This window comes from Polypterus senegalus, chromosome 8 (assembly GCF_016835505.1).
Source record: "Polypterus senegalus isolate Bchr_013 chromosome 8, ASM1683550v1, whole genome shotgun sequence".
NCBI lineage: Eukaryota > Metazoa > Chordata > Cladistia > Polypteriformes > Polypteridae > Polypterus > Polypterus senegalus.
The window spans coordinates 30,320,904-30,343,760 of NC_053161.1; the positions used below are offsets into that span (position 1 = coordinate 30,320,904).

Consider the following 22,857-nt stretch of genomic DNA (forward strand, 5'->3'; position numbering starts at 1 on the left):
ATAAAAAAATACAAATTCCTAATTTCTCTATAAAGCTTTCCAGTGAGGTAAAATTTTAATTCTGAAAATAATTCTTTTAGCTCACCACCATTTACCATTCTTAATATTATTCTTTTTTTACAGTTTCCTTTTCTGTACTGTATATAAAATATACAATATATAAAAACCCCCAAAAAAAAAAACTTTAATTAGGTAGAAAGTTGTGAAAAATCCAGAGATTGCACTCTCAGTATGTATTGTATATTACCTTTTGTGTTTTAATAAGTATGTCATGTTTGAAGATTGGGAAAACATGCTGCTAATAACATTCATTCACTCAACCCTTTCCTGAGCCTGCTAATTCTGATGTAGGCTCTTGGCGAGTCAGACCCTGGCCCAAAAGCAGCAGAAGCAACGCAGGAGCCATCACTAGAAGTGGCATCAATCCATCCCAGGGCACACTCACTTTACATTTCCAGGCACCTATCAGATTAACCTGCATTCCTTCAGGAGAAAATTGTCACAAACATGGGGACAAAATGAAGATTCCACACTCGTAGACAGAATACTAGAGGTGGGGGCGGTCAACATTAATCAGTATAAACAAATTTAAGGGAGACTTTACTGTGGAAAGCTGGTATTTGAATGTTTGTAGAACTTCTAATTTAAAAAGCTAATTACTGATTGCTTTTTTATAAGAGCAATGAAGTGCATTCAGAGTGGCTAAGACTGAAGTTTCAATATTAAGCACTGCAATTCCAGTAGTCCTCACAATAGTTTTGTACAGTATGAAGGAGAAAATATCAGAACCTGTTATTATGTGATGGGAAGTGAAGAGACTGCACTGGACTGGGACTTACATTTGAAAAGTAAATAATGAAAATAGACACCCCAGTTAAATGAAAACAAGTTCTGAACTCTATAGAACACAGAGAACAGTTATTGTAAAGCAAGACAACCACTGCAAGACTGGTATAAACTCTGCAAATAAAGGCTTACCCAGAAGAAGAAGGGAACAAGTAAAGGAAAAAAAATACTGAAGGTAGCAGTCAGGAGAAAGTGAGACCATTAAAAGCTATAGCCCTAGAGGCAAAGATAATGGTGCTACTGATGATAATGTAAACAGTATAATTGTAGAGGAATAAATGTTACTATTTTTCACGTGACAAACTTTTTCCACTGATTTCCAAATTGTGAAATTAAGATGTTTGTTATATGTTATTATGGTTCCATTCCAAGTATTTAACATTTTTTTCTGGTATTTTGCAGCGCATTTGTGGGTGACTGTTTAAACACAATTAGGAGATGCATCTTCCTATTTTAACCACAGAATGAAAAAGTAATATGACGCGTGGAAACACAACAGGGTAAACTCTGTATCAACAGTCTTTGGCTTTTTCAACATTTTTCCTTTTCAGAAAAGTAACATGAAAGGGTCAGTGACAGGGACCATAACTGTAAGTACACTAACACTATATAGTGCACAACAGGTCAAGATGTCAGGGTGAGAAGAGCATTTGTAATGGTAATGTTGCTAGTGAGAAGTAGAACTAACAAGATGTATGATTTCAGAGTTTATATTTTCATGAAGTTCAAATTTAAGCAGAGTGGCACTGAGGCACAGTAGTTGCCCTTCTGTATCCCAGTTATATAGTCTTGTTTTTAAATTGCAGCTCAAGGACATTCTATGTACAGTCTGCACACGCCAACATTTTATTTTAAAGGTGTATTCTTTAAGAGTGAATATGAACAGATTGTAATTGTTCCCTACGATTATTCCAACATACTTCACCGATTTTTTTTTCTTCTTTTTAGTGGTTTCTTTAAATATGGAATTTTGCAAGTTGCTTTCTTATCTGGGCTCATTTTCAGTTGGCTAAAAGTATTTTGAGTCTTGGCATGCCACCATTTTGTTTTCCTTATGGGCACTACAGTTTTGTGCTGCTTTGCTTGTAGTTGCTATTCACAGTGCTACCAAATGACAACGGGAGGTCATGACCTGTGATGTCACTAGTGTGACAGACAGTCTCATTGACCATCTTACACGGTTCAGGTTTCTGGCACTGTATTAGCTTTATGAGTGGTTTTGAGAGTTTTCTTCAATTCTTTGCAATGAATTCTATCCCATTATTTTTGTTTGACAGAGGATAGACTGGTCAATTAAGGTGCTTGCCAACAATCTGTATCAATGAAGTGCTGGTGTCTAAGAACTGATGTGGAAAACTCAAACTAAAAAAGAGAAAGAAATTAAAGCTTATTTTTTAATTTAAAAAGGTTTGGATTTCAATGTCTTTTAATACCCACTTGTCCTTACACTCTCAAATTTATTAATTTTCTACTTGCTAATCCTCACTAAAATGTAAGTTAACATTTTGCTTTAACCGTAGACACCAAGGATGTTATAAACTGTACAAGGGGCCATTTAAACATTTTGTGCCTGATCCTGAAAGTGCTATTGTATGGTGCCAATTTTGTAGGTGGGCAAAGGTTGACTCTTGTGTCCTAAAATATGTGTATTACATGTTTTTATCATTTGTGATTTATAGTGTATGTTACTTGTTCCAGAAGCCAACATGGATGCTGAAAAAACAATCATATATCACAAATATCATAAGCACATATAATAATACCTTTCTGATGCCAGAGAACAATACAGAGATTCATTCCTGCTTAGACAACACACTAACAACAAATCCCCATCATATGCTATGGTCAACTGATAAACTGCAAAGTTTGGTCCTTGCAGGAAGTCTTTTTAAGTTAATCTGCGTTCTGGTCCACCAATAGCATTAAAAACAAATTAAAACTGTAGTGCAAATTGTAATGTCAAATTATGGGTGAGATGAATAATGATATGTGTGACCCATGTTTTTCACTCATATTAACATCACTCGTACATACAATTCCACGTGAATTCAAAGGAAGCACAATTTAGTAATTCAAATCATAAAGGCTACATTATTAGTTCACTGTAGACAATGCATTACAATCACGCAGTAAGCAATGATATGAAGCAAACCACTAACCACACACTTTTTTATATTAAAACTAGTCAGTATTATTACTGACCCCCATCACTGAGTTAAAATTTACAAAAGCAGAATTATGTGCTGATTGTTACCCGTCTAAGGATTGTATTGTTCAGTCAAAGCAACCAGTTTGTACATTCAGGTACTCATGGGCCCCTCAGTCACAGGGGATATGATGGATCAGATTGTGTTTCTATTGGATAGAACTGATCTGATTTTTAAGTAAACACATGAAGCAAGGATCTATGTGCAACAATGTATTATGTACAGTAAAGGGGACTGTACTTTCTCCGGTCCTGTTCAATCTATATACATCAGACTTCCAATATGACTCGGAGTCCTGCCACGTGCAAAAGTTCGCTGATGACACTGCTATTGTGGGCTGCATCAGGAGTGGGCAGGAGGAGGAGTACAGAAAGTTAATCAAAGACTTTGTTAAATGGTGCGACTCAAACCACTTACACCTTAACACCAGCAAGACCAAGGAGCTGGTGGTGGATTTTAGGAGGCCTAGGCCCCTCATGGACCCTGTGATCATCAGAGGTGACTGTGTGCAGAGGGTGCAGACCTTTAAATATCTGGGAGTGCAGCTGGATGACAAATTGGACTGGACTGCCAATACTGATGCTCTGTGTAAGAAAGGTCAGAGCCGACTATACTTTCTGAGAAGGTTGGCATCCTTCAACATCTGCAATAAGATGCTGCAGATGTTCTACCAGACGGTTGTGGCGAGTGCCCTCTTATACGCGGTGGTGTGCTGGGGTGGCAGCATAAAGATGAAAGACGCCTCACACCTGGACAAGCTTGTTAAGAAGGCAGGCTCTATTGTAGGATTAAAGTTGGACAGTTTAACATCTGTGGCAGAGCGACGGGCATTAAGCAAACTCCTGTCAATCATGAAGAATCCACTGCATCCACTGAACAGTGTCATTTCCAGGCAGAGGAGTAGCTTTAGTGACAGACTTTTGTCACTGTCTTGCTCCACTGACAGACTGAGGAGATCGTTCCTCCCCCACACTATGCGACTCTTCAATTCCACCCAGGGGAGTAAATGCTAACATTAATTTTATTTTAATTTTTTTCATTTTTATTACTATAAAAATGCTGGATTATGTGAATTTCCCCTTGGGATTAATAAAGTATCTATCTATCTATCTAGTGAAAAATTTGTTACATCTAAAATATGACACAAATAAAGATCTTTTTTTAATAAGCTGAAGCACTTAAACTGGCCCTGATATATGGGACTTTTAGTCACCAAACATATTCAAAATTTATCAGGTCTGAAATGCAGTACCATGATGGCAGTTTATTAAGAAGTAATGTTAACCAGACAAAAATTCAAATTCTAAATTCCCAGCCATTTAATAAAAAAGAAAACAAATCATGATTTAAGTCGGACAAAATAAAATTTCAATTTATTACTAGGCTGTGTGAACGTCATCTACATGATTAATTTCACAGTATACATTGGTAAAGTTTATTTTTTGAAATAGCTTCCTCAAGAAATTAAATGGTCTGTACAAAAGCAATACCAATTTGAATTGCACACTCAACATAGTTATTAGGAAAAGAGAGAGACAGCAGCCACTTAATTAAGGTAGACAGAGCAGTTGCCTCGAAGCATCTTGGTACTATAGCCAGAATGTTCAAAATGATTATATAGAGAATTGAAAGGAGTCCAGGAAGTGCCAAGAAAAAAAAAAAACGTGCATTGATCAATCGTGTTGCTATAGCTAGGAGGACACTGATTGCAAGAGGTTCACAGAAGATTAAAACGCAAATGCTTCTCCTCAGAGAGCACAAAAAACAAAAAAAGATTTTGTGTGAAATGCTTTCTAATTTAAATCCAAATTTAGTTTGGTGTGCGGTGTTTCATAATGTGTACAGTATGTATTAATTTTAAAATATATAATGTTCAATTTAGATCATGACTGTTGTGAAAACAAAGCTATAAAATATAACCGTGTTCAACATTTTTGCATTTGTCTATCAATATTTATAACCAGTTATGAGATTGTGAAAACCACCAGAGTAAAAATAGTTACAGAACAGACTATTAAATTTTTGTACTATAAGCATAATAATCAAAGAAAACTAATATTTTTACTAAATTACATCTCTGAGCACCATATAATTTCTCTACCATAATTAGTCTGGCAGCCAATTGCTGGTGGAAATAAAGATTACAATTCAAACATTTTATTACAGAGTTCTGGGTCCTATTCTGCTTTCAACATCAATCTGTGAACTTATGAACTAGCAACAGCATCAGTTTAGTAAAAATCATTTTACAGCTGAGCACATGATCTAAAACAAGTCTAGATGTATTGTGACCGATGACGCCGCTGGGTGGAACAGCAGTTTACCATGGGGCACACTCAGATGTACCCTCTCCCATAGCAGGCAAGATCACACTTAACCAGTTTACTGAACACAAGGGCAGCAGTGTTAACCAGGATTATATTATATTATATTATATTATATTATATTATATTATATTATATTATATTATATTATATTCTTCTTCTTCTTTTGGCTGCTCCTGTTAGGGTTTGCCACAGCAGATCAACTTCTTCCATATCTTTCTGTCCTCTGCATCTTGCTCTGTTATACCCATTACCTTCATGTCCTCTTTCACCACATCCATATTATATTATATTATATTATATTATATTATATTATATTATATTATATTATATTATATTATAAGTTATCTTGCAAACATTTGTGCAGTATGCTTCTCTACATATACTACATATTTTAAACACAACAGTGTTACATTTGTACAACTTGTTAAAAGGATTGGGAATCTGGCTGTGGAAGCATTACTGCTGTTTTTAATGGAATCTGAAAACACACTTAACAAAACTGAAATGGAAGTCAACTAGACAGCACCTTGTCATCCATAGTTCAGTAACCTTTAAATATTGGTTCTTTGCCAAGTGAAAAGAGAATGAGGTGCTCAGTAAAGCAGTAAGAAAAAGTCCATTGTCCAGAGAGAAGCTATGCCACAGTTGTCACACTGTGACATTTAAATAACTGAGCTGTACTGAACAGGCATGTAGAATAAATTGGACAATCAAATAAACAAACAATAATTACTTCCAACATACTTTTTTCATCCTACAAATAATTTTCATTTACAGTAAGGTATGTTAGATTTCCTGACTTGCTACTTTTCTTAGAAAGAAATTTTAAGTGATAACATGATTGTATTTGCAGGTAAAATACTTCTGAATAAAGTCCATCTAAGATGTTATAGAGAATATATCCTAGCATGTAATTTGGTAATGGAAGCCAACTTAAACAAATAAGGAAAGCAGACAAAACTAGACACATGCAAAAGAACTGCCTGCTATTTAAAAGCCAAAGAGTTATAATTCAGGATCAGTGAAAGATTTTATCATGAAAGAAAATCAAGTTATGGAAACAGACTGGTTTTATTTTCCCATTTATTAAGGAGTGTGTGCCTGTCTAAGCATTTTAAAGAGGTGAGTCTGTTTATTTTAAGTAACCTACAGTACCTTAAGTAACATGTGTACTGCACATTTAAAAAATTAAAGTATATTCATATTTTGAGAATATACTTCTCATTAAACTGAAATCCAGATACAAAGGTGGTAATATACTCCATGGCACAAGTATTACTTTGAGCTGCCAGCTTGCTAGAGTGACAATCATCCTAAATATGGAACCCTCAGATAGGACATAAAAATGGATATCCATAACTCTACAGCTGATTATCCCAGTTTCCTTTGTCTTAAACACATGAGTCTCGAACACAAGTTTCCCTGTTCTTTACATATTCAGTTTTTACCTTAATATGCCCACTGAATTCATCAGCACAAACTGCAATCATTGAAGAGAAATCTAGAATGACTAGTTTGCCTCAGAATAAACTCCCATAAATTCTACACCTACCAAAGGGGTAGAATCAATTTTAATACCATTGGCCAAGTTTACAGACATATATTTTAAATGGGGTGGCACAGTGGGTAGCGCTGCTGCCTCGCAGCTAGGAGACCTGGGTTCGCTTCCCGGGTCCTCCCTACGTGGAGTTCGCATGTTCTACCCATGTCTGTGTTGGCTTCCTCCGGGTACTCCGGTTTCCTCCCACAGTCCAAAGGCGTGCAGGTTAGGTGCATTGGCAATCCTAAATTGTCCCTGGTGTGTGGGTGTGTGTGTGTGTGCGCCCTGCCTGGGGTTTGTTTCCTGCCTTGTGCCCTGTGTTGACTGGGATTGGCTCCAGCAGACCCCTGTGACCCTGTAGTTAGGATATAGCAGGTTAGATAATGGATGGATGGATATTTTAAATGAATGGCACAAAAGTGCATTGGTTATTACTTTTGTCTATGTGAAGTTCGCCATGAATGCATTGGAGTAACCAATGTATAATTTAGCAGTGACCACAGCGTTGTGAGTGTGTGAGGGGTGAGGATAATTGGGAAGGTATACTGTCATGATACAGTCTGTGTAATGCAATTCTTTCTTGATTACAGCACTTCTAAGACTTATTAACATGCCAGCTTTTCAGTCTGAGTCTTGATTAAGAAAGAACAGTTTTTTGTTTTTTATTTTTTAATGTGTTTTATTAATGTTTTTTGATCTAGTAAATAAATGCCAGGTTTAGCTTCGGTCTGGAATTGCCACTAACTACTGTCTTCCCAGAAATTAATTTTCTCAGCATTTTTCTGTTCATGATACACTGAAACGCACAGGATAGCTCATTCTGTACAAATTGTAGAAGGCCCAGGAGGTATGTCGAGTAAACTCAGCTCATGTATTACAATCTGGACTGACAACATGTTTTTACTACACTTTGGCTCTTTCCTCATTTCTTTTCTGTTTATTTGGTCTGAAAAAAATGTAATATTTAAATGAATAAAGTGGTAGAAACAGGGGTTGTGTTTATTGTGCTACCAAAATTTCTACTTCTGTTTATAAATACACATATTATGAAACCAATTTACAAAGACAGAAAACCTTAGCCACGGAGGAACAAATTCTTCCCTGTATGCTTTACTCTGTGCTTCAGTTAGTCCTAATCTCTGTCAACTATAAAGAAATCCAGAGGGTCATCACATATTTAGAAATCACCGCAGGAGAAATTTTGAGGTTGAGATGCAACTATTGCACCCTTACAAGACAGAAATATGCGCTCACTATGCCTATACTGTATATATTTTGTACCACATGGAATGTGTTAGGTATCGGGATGTTTAGATTGACAACATGTTTCCATCATTTGAACTACTGTACATTATCTTAAACATTACCCTACATCACCATACAGCTATACAGAAGAAACCTGGTCGACTTCCCTAATCTTCTCTCAATATCTACTTGGATACTATACAGGCTAGCGGTGATGAACACATTCAGTATCTCCAAACTATAACAATATTGGAAAAAGTATGTACCCCTAAATAAAAGGCTGAATTGGAAATGCGGTGTTTCAGTCATAGTTTCAGGTAAAGAATACCTATGCATAAAATAAAATCCTCATCAGTGTATTCCTAGTATGATATAATTCAACTGTAAACTGCACATGAAAAGCATTTCTCCTGACTCCACTGTGTATATGTGTGTCAATTTTCTAATTATGAACAGGTAACAGCCTCAATGGTTCACTTTTTATCCCACCTTCAGACCCTATTTAGCTCATTTCTCAGAAAACTGTGACCTCCCAATAATACCTAACCCCCTAATCTCTAGTAACTCTAATTGGGGCAACACCTAATGAGATATCACTGTCTCATGAATAATTTATTGTGGTAACTTACAATAAACTGCTGGCACATTTCATATTTATCTGGGTAGAGGGAAAAGCATGACCTGTTTTACTTATAAACATAATCAAATTTGTTTTTGAGGAAATGTCCAAAATGTTCTTGATATTTTGCAGAATTGTTTGATGTTGTCCTTTAATAACTAAGCATGTTGAACCTTTGCTAACCTTTAGGATGCTTTAGTATCTTTAAAAGATTACTTATTCAATTTTCTAATTTCTTGCTCTTTAGATGAGTAGAGAACAAGGAGGTTGGATGTTATTCTAATAAGATGAACTTTTGAGTTTTAATTTACTCACTGCTGTATAATGTATAAAAACAATCAAAATTCAAAAAGGAAATAATCAAGGTAATGTAATAGAACAGTTTCTTAGTTAAATGCCAATTTCACCTCTTAAAGCATTGTAAAAAATCTTCAAACATAAATAAAATCTCAAATTAATCTCCTGATATACTTCTTATTTTGCCACTTCATCCATTTCTGATCCTGAATTCTTTCCTGAAAATATTATAAAAATGATTTGTTGAACATAATAGACAAGTACTTTTAATGCCTTCAGTTTCTTGGTCTCATATTTCTTTTCAAATATTTTGTTGAAGGAGTTTTTTTTTACGAATATAACAGGAGAGGACAGGACCATGCAAGTGTCATGGTTCTGCCAAGGACGTTGCACTGGCTTAAGTTTATTTTTTTGTTTATTGGATATTTGTGTTGGTTTAGAATTATTATTTATGATGTGATTCTTGCCTATTGCCTCGTTTAAATAATGTTTAATTATGTATTGTGTATTTTACTTTAAGTGTGACTGTACTCCTTGTATTCTGTGGGTGGAACCCAAAGAAGCAGGGCCACCATATCATTTCTGAGGGACTCCCTTTCACCTTTATTTTCTGTTGGAGGAAACAGTTTCTGTCAAAGTATCAAAGCATCATTGAACTTTATAGAGTATGGTATTGTCAGTATTGCTTTTGATTGATTTTCTGGTTTATTGTGGTTGTTTGTTCTCTTCTTAGATTTCATTCTTGGACCTGTTGGCTCTGGGTTGCATTTTAGGCAAACCCCATTCAACCTCTTTTTTGTTTATTTCAAATAAATTTCAGTACTTATAAACATTGTTAATTACAGTTATTGTTAATTAGACCTATCTCTCAGATCAGATGTTTTTACCACTCTTCTACCTCGTGGAGTATTTTGGAACATTTAAAGATATATTTTGAACGTTTGAAGCCAAATCCACATTTTAAGCCTGTGTAGGTAGACGAATGTCTATAGAGTCTGGGGATCAGGCTGCCTTAGATGAGGCCTGTTCTAGGCAGGCTAGGTAAGACCCTGGCCTGGTTTAGCAGTCTTCCACAACTCTTCACTGTTTCAAGATCACTCAAATAATATGAATATGCGGTTTAACTGTTGGTTCCTTTGTTTTTTGCATTTCCACTGATTAAGAAAAAGGCAATTAAAGGCAATGAATATAGTAAAAAAAAAATCAACTATAAAGATTAATAACATGATTATTAATGAGAATAAACTAAAACTCATTAAAACAAATTATGTTCCAAAAACAAAATAATTGGATTTTAATTAAACATCTGGCTGGAGCAATTCTCTGCAGTTGGTGCAGAGTTTGATGCTAGAAGTTATATGATTTGATTTAAGGGTGCAACTGATAGTAACCACCACAAATACTTGAATTAATTTCAAGGTGCCATCAACAATTCACACACTCATGTCAATATGTAAACCATGTGTTAGTATGAAAACTTCTTTAGGAGATGCTGTAATGGCATCAAAAATATTGTCGCCTGCTTGTAAAACATGTTAACTACAGTATGTGTGTCTGATTTCACTAATCTCTCGAAGTTTTGGACTTCCAAATATGCTATATTCTGCAGCTATAGACCTTTAGAGCTATATCACTTTGGGTATCTCTGACTAATCAAATTCTTCACTTTAAAGACTTTGAAATAATTCTAGGTACTGATGCAAATTCTTTGATGAATTCTTGTTTAAAAAAATGCTCCCCTTCTTTGCATCATCGCTAACCTTATTCCACCTTATTCTATGTTAATTTGCCACTGACTTAAACTTTGTTGATTCATTTAGTTTAATGAATCCCTCCATTAAGAATTATTCTTTTTACACCTTGTGGTACTATCCTAAATTAGGTTACATTTGCAATCGTTCTCGGCTGCAATTACGAATGCCAGTATTATCTCTAATGCTCTAAATAACCACAAATGTATTCTATCCACTCTAGTTCTGCCCCCCACCTGTATCCTTGGTGGACAGCCCATTTATTTTCTACATTAGTCTCTCGTAGGTATTAACACTCTGGGGGATATTTTTGATGACCTGGGGCTTCAGACATTCCAGGCAATAAGGTCCGGGTTCTCCATCATTTCCTCTCCAACTGAGATCAGTCCTTAAGACATGTGGTGTGTAACTTTCCTTCCCTTCCCTTTCTCATCCACTTTTTGTCTTTTCTCATTCTTCCTCAACAGACGAAAAAACAGTTGCCACTTTATTTGACGCCTGTGGTATCTCATTGTGTTACTTTATTTTTTTTTATTCCAAGCAATTCTAAAGACTGTAGCTAAAGAATGAATTAGTCCAAGCAACAGAACATGCGTATCTTGAACTTTAAGTCTAAAACTGATTTTTAAGAAAGTGATATTTTTCTATTGTGAAATTAATTTTATTATTGAAATAAAAATACAAAGCAAAGGAGTGCTGGAAAACATTATCATAATAGAAAAATAAGATGTAAACAAAATTGTAGGATGAGCTGAGCCATACCAAGTCCTATGGATAATTCATGACACAGTCATTTTTAACAAAATCACATTATTTCCCACTGTTTAAGAGGAGATGAGAATAACTCTCCAGCATGTTCTTAAAGGCTACTAAATATCTTTGCATAGCTTCTCATTTTAATGTGAATATTGTTGTTAATGGTCTCATATATTTAACTGAAAAACTACTTCATACTTAATTTGAAAATGGGACTTTGTGAAACATTTAGTACAACTGAAATAAATGCAGGGAAATAAAGAAAGCCCATCCAATAACCTTCTGAAATTCTAAAAAAATGAATCTAGGTATAAAAATGCAAACAAAGTCAAGAAAAAAAGATCTATATATGTCTGTGTTTAAAATGTAAGGGGATACACGTTATGATTAAACTAGATAATGACAATGATTATGTGTTTGACAGTTTAATGAAAATATTATGTAAAATGTAGCCCTTTGACAGAAAATAAAGTAAATGATTCAACTGTACCCTTTGCACTCCATAAAAATTTTTTTAAACTTTCAGATACTTAATTTTAGAAGATTTGAAAAATAATGCTATAAAGACGATGCCTACCTTCAATTCTGACTTGGGCAACTGCTCCATCTCCACCAGCACTATGTGCACGAACTTCCACAATATAATCTCCATCTTTATGTAGTGGTATGTCTATGAAATGTTTACCAGTGGAATACAATGTCCCTCCAAGCTGCCCTTGTTGTCTGTACAAAACCTAAGAAATGAACAACAACACAAGAAATGTTTAAATAATGCAAAGGTATGGAATATTAAAAGAAGATTATGTTTTACACACCCTAACCACAATAAAAATAGATGTTGGGATTTCTTGAAATTATAACTGTCCAGAAATCTAGTTTTGTCCACTTGTGCTCACAATCTAATTCTCTTAGTCATTAATCAAGAGCGCTTGGCGAAAGATATTTATCTAAATTCAGAGAGTTTATGTTTAACTGTACAACATGTATACAATTTTTTTTTAAAAATGAAACTCCAAATAAATATGTCCCCAAAGATAACTCTATATTTTAGAAAAAAACACTATGTAGCAATGTTCATAAAGACAACAGATAAGATTACCAGTATGAGTTTTTTGATAACACTGAGAAATCTGGTGTCACACACAATGTTTCACTACCCAATATAATTTAAAAGGTGCTGTTCTAGAATGGGTAATAATTCTGTAAGCCATATAATAAAATGAACATAAAGATTAAGTCAACAACTTCTTTAAAGCATAAGGCACCCCAATACTTATTGTAAATGTGGGTACATGCATTTATTAATGACAAATTATTGTCAGAGTGAGCAGAATACACTAAATACTTCATAGTGGGTAGCTGCTGTTCACTTAATCTAAAGGTTTGTGAATATCATTTTAGGACTGCACATCACAGTGATGCATGTTTGTTACTTCAATTTGTCCTTAGGAATTATGAGGCTTTTGCTTTTGTCAGGCAATATATGTCCGTGAATAAAATACATCTATACAGAGGCAAGTCTCCAGTTCCTACTGTGTGGCTTTTGAAACATCAAACATATGCGTAAATATTTCTTTGCCAAGGCAATCCTTCCAGAGGCCTACACTTTACCTCGATAGATAGATAGATAGATAGATAGATAGATAGATAGATAGATAGATAGATAGATAGATAGATAGATAGATAGATAGATAGATAGATAGATACTTTATTAATCCTAAGGGGAAATTATACTGATTATCAGGGAACTTAAGCAAAACAGAGTAATATGAAAAAGTTGGGTTAAGCAGTGTAACCTCTCACACTATGTTGAGAAGTCTATATATTATGAGACTATAACTAGCTAACCAAACAATCAACTCTGTTGCTGAACTGAAGAATGAAGACTAATAACCTACACTGACAACATCCACAGGAAGGTTCAAATTACTAATTCCTTAACCCTATGTTACTTTAGAAAGGGCATAAGCATTAATGAAAAGAGTGACCTGTTAAAAAAGGTGTGCGCAGTTTCTGACAGGCTTAGACAGAAAGTATAATCTAGTGTCTGAGAAGACTGCCGTTATTGTTTACTGTAGACTCATTTCCCAGTAACCATCATATCCTACCATGAACAAGTGTAGTAATTAAAAATAGTTAGGATAGTTAGCACTGATCATTTTTTGCATTTACAGTATACAGATTAATTTAGTAAGCATACTTACCATAATATGTGGCAAATAAGCAAATAATGAAGGAAGAAAATAAGTTGTGTGCTTTGAGTACCCAGTACAAGAAAATGGAAATGTCTGTGTGTCCTCATTCTTTAAAAATAGCTTTAACATAAGATAGCCACTCATTTTATCCTGTATTCTGCAAATTTCACCATTAACTGCTAGAAGTTAAACGCATATTTCCCTTTTTCCAAGTAACACCCTACAATGAAAGTCTCCCATCTAGGACCCCAAACCTTTATCATGCTCTTCATGCAGTATGAACTGTGTGACCTGCTGAATGCCAACTAGAAAATGTGCTGAAACATTCTACAGGGGTAGTTTTGAAAACAGCTTATTAATTGGACTGCAAAAGTAAAATCAGCATGATTGGACTCTTCTTTGAAATATATTTCATAAAGCACCTATGAAGAGGTTTTATTTTTTATTTATTTACTGGTAATGCAATTACATATTGGAACAAACAAATGTTTCATTGAACATGTTGCCAATAGAAGATGTAATTCTGAAACACTACTTTAACATTCACTCATATACTGATGATTCTCACCTATATTTATAGCCAAAAATTAATTAATCAAATTCATCATTAATTAACTGACTTATTGACGTAAAATAGTTGATAAATAATAATTATTTGTGTTTAAATGTACAAAGAAAAATTTTAGCAGGTGGTAACTCTGTAGGCAGAAAGCCAATAGTAAATACTGGAAACTAAAATGTCTCAAATTTTAATTTAGCTAAATTCATCTAAAATATAAATATTATCTATACTAATAAAAGGCAAAGCCCTCACTCACTCACTCACTCACTCATCACTAATTCTCCAACTTCCCGTGTAGGTAGAAGGCTGAAATTTGGCAGGCTTATTCCTTACAGCTTACTTACAAAAGTTAAGCAGGTTTCATTTCAAAATTCTACGAGTAACGGTCATAACGGTCAACAACGTCCGCCATGTTGAACTTTTTTATTCATGGCCGCATCTTCACGAAATTTGGTAGGCGGCTTCCCTGCGCTAACCGAAACCAATGTACGTACTTATTTCGGTGGTATGATGCCACTGTCAGCCGCCATATTGAACTTTTCAACGGTCTTTGTTACTTATAGGCCCATCTTCAAGAAATTTGGTACGCGGTTTCCCAACACTAACTGAATCCTACTTACGCACATATATATGTCCATAACCTGCAGCTCGGTCACCGTGTGAGGCAGCGTTGTGTCCCCCATCCCAATGCCTCCCACGTTGTTGGCTGCCTGCCTATATAAGGCCGTCTGTCGCTCTGGTCTCTACATTCCCTTCCTTGCTTCGCCACGGGATTCACGTCTCCCTGCTGATAACTACAGCCTTTTTATTTAATCCACGGCTTCTCCGCTGTTTTATTGTTCATTTATTACGATTATAGTTATTGTGTAGGTATTTTAGACTTACTTTACATTGTTCAGGTACCCATTTCCTTTATCATTCCAATCGTACCCCATTAACATGTCTATCGAGGTGATCACCATCGATCAAAGAACTGTCACTTACCGAGTGGTTTCCATGCTCGGAGATGGCACCTACCTATTCCATTCTCTGTGTTACATATTGCATGGCCATATCGATGAAACCGGTTGTATGCTTACAATGCTTGACAGATGCCGAATGTCTCTTCAACACAAGTCCTACAAATACTGTCGTAATTGAAACAAACCATGAAATTCAAACCAATTATGACAGCAGCAATCCAAGCTGTGAGATTTGAAACAAGATTACTGTTCACATGGCCATCTGTACGTTGCATGCTCAAGAGTAAGCTCAGCGCACAGCTTGGTCATATTACAACCGGAGGGCCGAACTCACAATGTGGTATACAAAGAGATCCTTAATAAATAATTTTTGGTATATTTTTCCTCAGTTTAAAAAGGTTTAATTTTCTTCTTAATAAAAATTTTAAGGCAGTACTTCGCCGCTGCGAAGCGCGGGTATTTTGCTAGTCCTTCATACAAATGAAACACTCATTCATTATATCTTTGTGCTTTCTAAAATGTGCTTGCTTGAGTTAAGAAATACGTATTGTAAAACCAAAATTCCTTAGGCCTCAGGACCTTGAAAAGCAAGTGCAGTCATTTGTCTTGGGCATTTCCGATTATAGTAAATGATTGTAGAGCCCCCGAAAACTGGAAAGATCTACCAAAACAATATCAGAGTAATTTCATTTGTCTGAGCATTTAATAATGTCTCAATATTTTATCATATCATATTTCAAATTGCTCTCTTATGTTACTTTTAATTTGTAGTAATTGTTTTTTGTTTTGATAATTACCAGGTTTTCACCTATAGTGGTAATTGGTGTATCTCAGAAATGATGCATTCTCAGATATATTATCCAAATCATATGTCTTTTATGCATCAGTATATCTTTTATTGAATTTAAATTGTTCCTGTTTACCTACTGAGTAACCTAAGTGAGTTGAAAGTTATATTTTAAAACCACCCTAAGAGATAGTAGTCTTTCAAGTGGAGATTTGTGCCATTATTGTATGGATCTTATGGATTTTAAATTTGTGATGTATGAAAAGGTTTCTTGTAAAATCCTGAATATATTTATTTTTATTCATTCTGTTAGGTGTTGCAGGAAGCACTTTCAGATTAAATTTAGCTGTTGAACAGCCTCAAACACTGCTAGAAAGATCTTGCATCAAGCAGAATTCAAGCATTATCTCAGAGGTAGCAGGCTGTCCAGACCCCTAAGAAGAAAAGCAGACCACAACCAGTGGTTCCAATAACATGCTGAATAGATGGTATGAGGGTCTTCTTTTCAAAGATCATATGATTTTCACTAAAGATATAGCACATGGAGACAGAGAACTCCAGTTTTGATACATTAGATTAAATCTAGAGAAAGCAGCTTGCATTTAATTTACGTTTACATTTGAAAGTTTGTGATATGCCACAATTTTGTTCTTGAAGAGTGTTTTTCCTTCTAACTATTCTTAATACAATTAATTAAATTTTCTGTATTTGCTAATGGAATACATGTGAACGTAGATATTTGACAAACTGAAAGAGGCCTGTACATATTTGGCTATAAATATACTGTACCATTCTTTGAAACTGCTATATATCATAGTTTGAAAAAAAGGAATGTCCTTTCTGTATTAACAGGCAATTGTGTGAATTTTGTCATTTTAATGATAATCTTTCCTACATAAATTGTGTATTTAATATCGTTTGGAAATTTGTCTCAACAAATTTCATAAAAGAATAAGGGTGTCACATTACAAAGTTGGTCCATGGGGGGCCAAGTTATTTAATGTGGGCAGATAGACTATACTTCCTTAGAAGGCTGGCATCCTTCAACATCTGCAGTAAGATGCTGCAGATGTTCTATCACGGTTGTGGCGAGCGCCCTCTTCTACGCGGTGGTGTGCTGGGGAGGCAGCATAAAGAAGAAGGACGCCTCACGCCTGGACAAACTGGTGAAGAAGGCAGACTCTATTGTAGGCATGGAGCTGGACAGTTTGACATCCGTGGCAGAGTGACGGGCGCTGAGCAAGCTCATGTCAATCATGGAGAAACTAAACAGCATCATCTCCAGACAGAGGAGCAGCTTCAGCGACAGACTGCTGTCACTGTCCTGCTCCACTGACAGACTGAGGAGATCATTCCTCCCCCACACTATGCGACTCTTCAAATCCACCCAGGGGGTAAACGTTAACATTATACAAAAGTTACTGTCTGTTATACCTGCACTTTTTAACTTGCACTGCATTTTTATCACTCTTTAATTAATATTGTTTTTATCAGTATGCTGCTGCTGGAGTATGTGAATTTCCCCTTGAGGATTAATAAAGTATCCATCTATATATCTATCTGTCTATCTATACAGACAGACATTGGCTTTTGCATTAGGTACTTTGCGCATGATGTACGAATGCACCTAAAAATGAGTCGGCACCTCTGTCATCTTTAACAATTAGCTGAGTTAACAGAGTGACCAAATAATCAATACTTTTTTTTAGCAGTCATGCTTATTGGTGAAGAAAAGTGGTGTTTGTATATCAGCACTTTTGAAATGTACATAAAAAATAGCTATTACTCAGCTAGAAAAAATAAACCTTTTCTTGACTATGTTTATTTGAATCAAAGAGTGTTGCAGCCTTCATTATAGTTAGTCAATGCACTAACCCAACTGCATTTTCTTTTTGCCAAGCCAACTTACTGAATCTCACAAGTTACAAAGGTGGCAGTTTAAAATCACTAGAGCACAAAAGGAGGAAACTGAATCTTAACATGACAGGTATTGGACATCTTGCAATGTTACACTTAGTAATACTCAAAAGACAGTAGTAGTTAAAATACTGTGAGGCTTCCATAAAAGCTCAAAAAGACAAGAATTGACACAGAAAGCTGCTCATAAGGTGTTCCACAGTGGCAGATGCTAAATTCTTTTTCTCCTTAAACTATAACAAAAGAACACAGGCAGAACATTTTGCATTGGAAAGTCACTTAGGACCCATACTTGCAAAATCACACAAAACAGACTGGAACTAACTTTGTTGGAAAAGACAACCTCAAAATTCCACACACTCAAGTGAAGCATGTGTTCACACTGATATAATGTCAAACACAGTGGCCTTGTTGACACAACAAAGATTTATGATGCAAAGACTAAGATGAGGCTGGATATGTCCATGGTTTGCTTTGCAGTAAAGGTACATCAGAAATCACTGTTTAGTCAATCAATCAATCAATCAACATTTATTTATATAGCACATATTCATACAAAAAAATGTAGCTCAAAGTGCTTTACAAAATGAAAGTGTTCAGACTAGTCAGTCTGTTGTCATTAAAAACTGATAAGCAGTTTTCCAAGGTTATAGAGCTTTGACATATCAAATTTAGCATTATATTTACCAAGTACTGTATTTATCTGTCTTGACACAAAGTTAACCGTAATACTGCAGAGAAGCTAATTGTTATAAACTGTACATTATGGTTATATGTACATATGATTTAAAATAACATTAAAATAACAAATATTAATCTTTCAATTTTAATTTTTATTTTAGTGAAACTGTATGGCTAATAATAATGTCAATAAAAGATTCCTGAATCAAACTTAATTTTAAGCGCTAAAGGAAAAAATCCTTTTAAGCCAAGATGCAGTTGAAAAGAAAAGAACACACAGGCACACATACAGAACACTTTGACATTTGGGAGATTTCAAATGGAACAAAATGCACTGTAGATATTATCTCAAGTGTAATTGACCTTTATAAGACACCAATTATTTCGTTCAATACCCTTATGTGTTTCAATGTAATATACTGAAAGGAATACATAATTGAATATATTGAATTGCCTTGGCATGACATTTGATTTAAAAAATGCTCAATAGATCTAAATGAACTTTCAGGAGATAAAAAGGTTTTTGCTACAAGTTAACAGGAAATTGGGTAGAATATGTGCTATACATAATACAGCAAGAAGTAAAAAAAGTCCTTAAGAAAAAACATGATTGCTTTCTTTTTTCGTTTTTTTTTTTTTAATTTATCAAAGCAGCTAAGCTCACTTTCAGATTTACAAATATATGCACAGTAGAATACTACCACACTGATCTATGGCCTGTTTTCCTAACCAGGGTGACAAAGGTAGACTGAAATTGCCATACCAGACTTTATTAGCCCCATCATAAGTTTCCAGCCTAACCTGCTATGTTCTCTGGGTTCCTTTTCATTAGGCTGTGCTCAATATCATATAAAATTCCAAGAAAAGCATTCAGGTTCATCCGCACTAAATTAAAAAAAAAACCTTTAACTTGGTCTTCCCTACTATCCTGCCAGAATGTCAAGTTCCTTACCAGTCCTGCTGATCCATCATACAGTATGCTGCATGTATGGCAGGTTCCATTTCTTTACAACCTTCAAATAATCAAGTGAGCTAAAAATGAAGGGGGTGTATAGGTTGTGTGTAATCAAGTTGTCACATGACTTTCAGTTCTATAAAGGATTCTACATTAATGGATATCACCTCGAATGTCAAGTTTTGCTTTAATTTTTATAAGATTAAAAAAATGACAAACAGCAGATAAAACAATAGTGATTGGCATTCAAGGAACTGCAATTGAACAAATGTCCAACCTTGTAGCTTTCAACTTTTGATTCATTTGCCAAGGGTTCAACATGCTCCCACATAATGCTGACATGGGAGCCGACAATATGTTTTCTGATTATCTTTGGTGGACGGCTTGGTGCTGAAAAACAAAAAAAAACGTAAACAAAATGAATTAATGCTATTTAACAGTAACACATAAACTCGGACATTCATATTTAAAGGAATGGTAAAAAATCTGAATTCCACTAAAGCATATTAATAATTTAACTGAAATAAAACTCACGTGCTTTCCTAGTGTAGATATCATACTGAATACTAGGAGGTCCATATCCAGCAGAATTATAGGCTCTGACTTCAAGGCGGTAATGTGAATCTGGCAGTAGATTTTCCAGTCTGGTTGAATTTTCCTGGCTGGTTACTTGTACTAATTGTGCAGCTGCTTCTGTATCTTGTGTTCTCCAATATCGAATCTGATTTAACAACAAAAAATTATCATATAATTGAAAATAATTTAGTTCAAATGAAATCTTTTCTACTGGTGAAGATGATAAAAAAAATCTGCAAAAATGCTTAAAAATAAACATTGCACATGTTTATTACTTGTACACTTCTTACTACTTTTACTTTCTGGAAAATAGTTTTAACAAGGGAGGAACGGTTTTTCCATCCAAAATTTAAAAACTGCTGCAAGAATGATGAAAGGACACCAAAAAATCTCTGTTTCTTTCAGTATAAAAATATAAAGTATGCAAGCTGAACAGCTGACATTTAATATACATAACAGATCAAAGATCTAAGCTTAGAGTTGGGACACAACCACACCTTCAATTGTTGCTCAGCACGGCTGTGATTTCTCAGGAAAATTTCTGTCTAAATCTGAAAATATTTTCATTCTTCAGAAGTTGTGTTTAAGTCACAAGGATGTTATGTTCCAAGAAATGTAATAAACATTGCAACATTTCTATGCACTTGGGTGTATAGACATCTACTGATTAAACTGAGCTCCCTTGTCAAGGATTATGCTATTTACTGTGTGTAAAAAGCTTCTGAAGAATCAGGAAAAATAAAAAAGAAACAACAACACATTTCACAGAGACCCTGTGAAATGAGCTGCATTAAAGTGTCTTATGTAAAATCATTTACAAAGGAGTGAAAAATAAAAGGCAAGACTAGAATATTTTGTTCTTTGTCCACCAAAAACAAAATATAAATCAGTTTAGTCTAAATTAAGTTTAACTCACACTAAATACAGGTTCTGATGTGTATTTTGAACTGACACTCTAACTCTAGAAACATGTAAAGAATTTAATTTAGCACAGACATTAATCTGACATAAAGAAATTTGATGCAGGACACTGGTCTAGTAGTTAGTGCTACTCAAGATCTGATTTTGATTGCCAGTCTCTTTTTTGAGTTTGTGTGGAGTTCCATTTAATTAAATGGATTTTTCTCTGGGCACTCCTGTCAAGTCAAGTCAAGTTGGGGAGCATGCACTGGTACAGTGCTTTGCCGCACCCACTACATGATGAAACAACTCAGGATCTAAGTTTGCAACCCCCCAGGCAGACACGCTATCTAGTCCATCCATCCATCCATCCATCCATTTTCCAACCCGCTGAATCCGAATAGGGTCACGGGGGTCTGCTGGAGCCAATCCCAGCCAACACAGGGCACAAGGCAGGAACCAATCCTGGGCAGGGTGCCAACCCACCGCAGGACACACACACAAACACACCAAGGCCAATTGAGAATCGCCAATCCACCTAACCTGCATGTCTTTGGATTGTCCTCCGGAAATGACCCTCTATCTGCCGCAGCCAGGTGTTACATGGGCGACCTCTTGGCCTGGCCCAGCCACTTGGGTCCTTAACATTGAGGATCTTACAAGCCGGATCACCCTCGGGGGAATGCACCACATGGCCGTAGTGCCGTAACTGACGCTCCCTCACAATGCAGGTAATGTGCCTCATTCGGGACTTCATGAGCAACCGTTCATTCGACAGAAAGTCAAACCAATGGTACCCAAGGATTTTCCTGGGAGACACAGTACCAAAGGAGTCCAGTCTTCATCTCAGGTCTCTGGATAGCGTATATGACTCGCAACCATATAGCAAGACAGGAAGCACCAGGACTCTAAAGACTTGGACCTTCATCCTTTTGCAAAGATATCAGGAGCACCACATAACCCTGACCCCCCCAAAGCTCTCCCAGTCCATCTGCTGACTTAATAGGGACAGTCACCAGAGACATGAATGTCACTGCCGAGGTAAGTAAACCTCTCGACAAGGTCAACACTCTCTCCGTAAACAGACACACTGGTGATGGCTGTGCCCAAGAGGTTATTAAAGGCCTGGATCTTGGTTTTTATCCAGGACACTCACCATCCCAGACACTCAGACTCCTCTTCTCAGTCTCTCAAGCGCCCCGATCAGAGCCACCATTGACTCCGCGAAGATCATAGCATCGTCAGCAAAGTCAAGATGACCAGTTTTTTTTTTATATCCCAGAAACACGTATGCTGGGTTAATTGTCAGCTATTGGCTCAGTGTGAGTATAAGAGGACCCTATAATGTACTGGCATCAATTGGCATGCATTTTAGCCAGTCCTGGTTCCCATTTTGCTCCTGATGCTACTGGAATAGATTCGAGCACATTGCAAACCTCTAATAAGTATTCTCTCAAAACATATACAAGTTATTCAAACAAAATTTTAACTTTAATTACCAGACGATCCCCTTTAATTAAGTAAAATTTTATTTAAAATTTTTTTAAAGAAGACTGTAAAAAAATTAAATTGTATTATAAAAAAAATCATTAGTATACAAGTTTAAATTTCAAAGTTATCCCCCATGTCCCAGAGCCCTATTGAACAAAACAGTGTGCGTTATGAGGCAGTGAGAAAGGTCAAAATCGGAGCACCTTGTTTGGTTACAAGACCTATTCGCACTCGGTACTAAAC

At 35.6% G+C, this 22,857-nt stretch overlaps 1 protein-coding gene across 2 annotated transcripts in view; it reads right to left on the reverse strand.

Moving 5' to 3' along the window:
* Window positions 1-22,857, reverse strand: part of LOC120533861 (contactin-1-like) — a 388,538-nt gene that overhangs the window by 24,990 nt on the left and 340,691 nt on the right. For both annotated transcript variants that reach the window (XM_039760909.1, XM_039760911.1), the window contains 3 exons: window positions 20,182-20,368; window positions 19,925-20,037; window positions 12,166-12,322 (listed from right to left, as the gene is read on the reverse strand). In XM_039760909.1, the coding sequence (XP_039616843.1) occupies window positions 12,166-12,322; window positions 19,925-20,037; window positions 20,182-20,368 (457 nt within the window). The remainder of the gene's footprint in view (window positions 1-12,165; window positions 12,323-19,924; window positions 20,038-20,181; window positions 20,369-22,857) is intronic.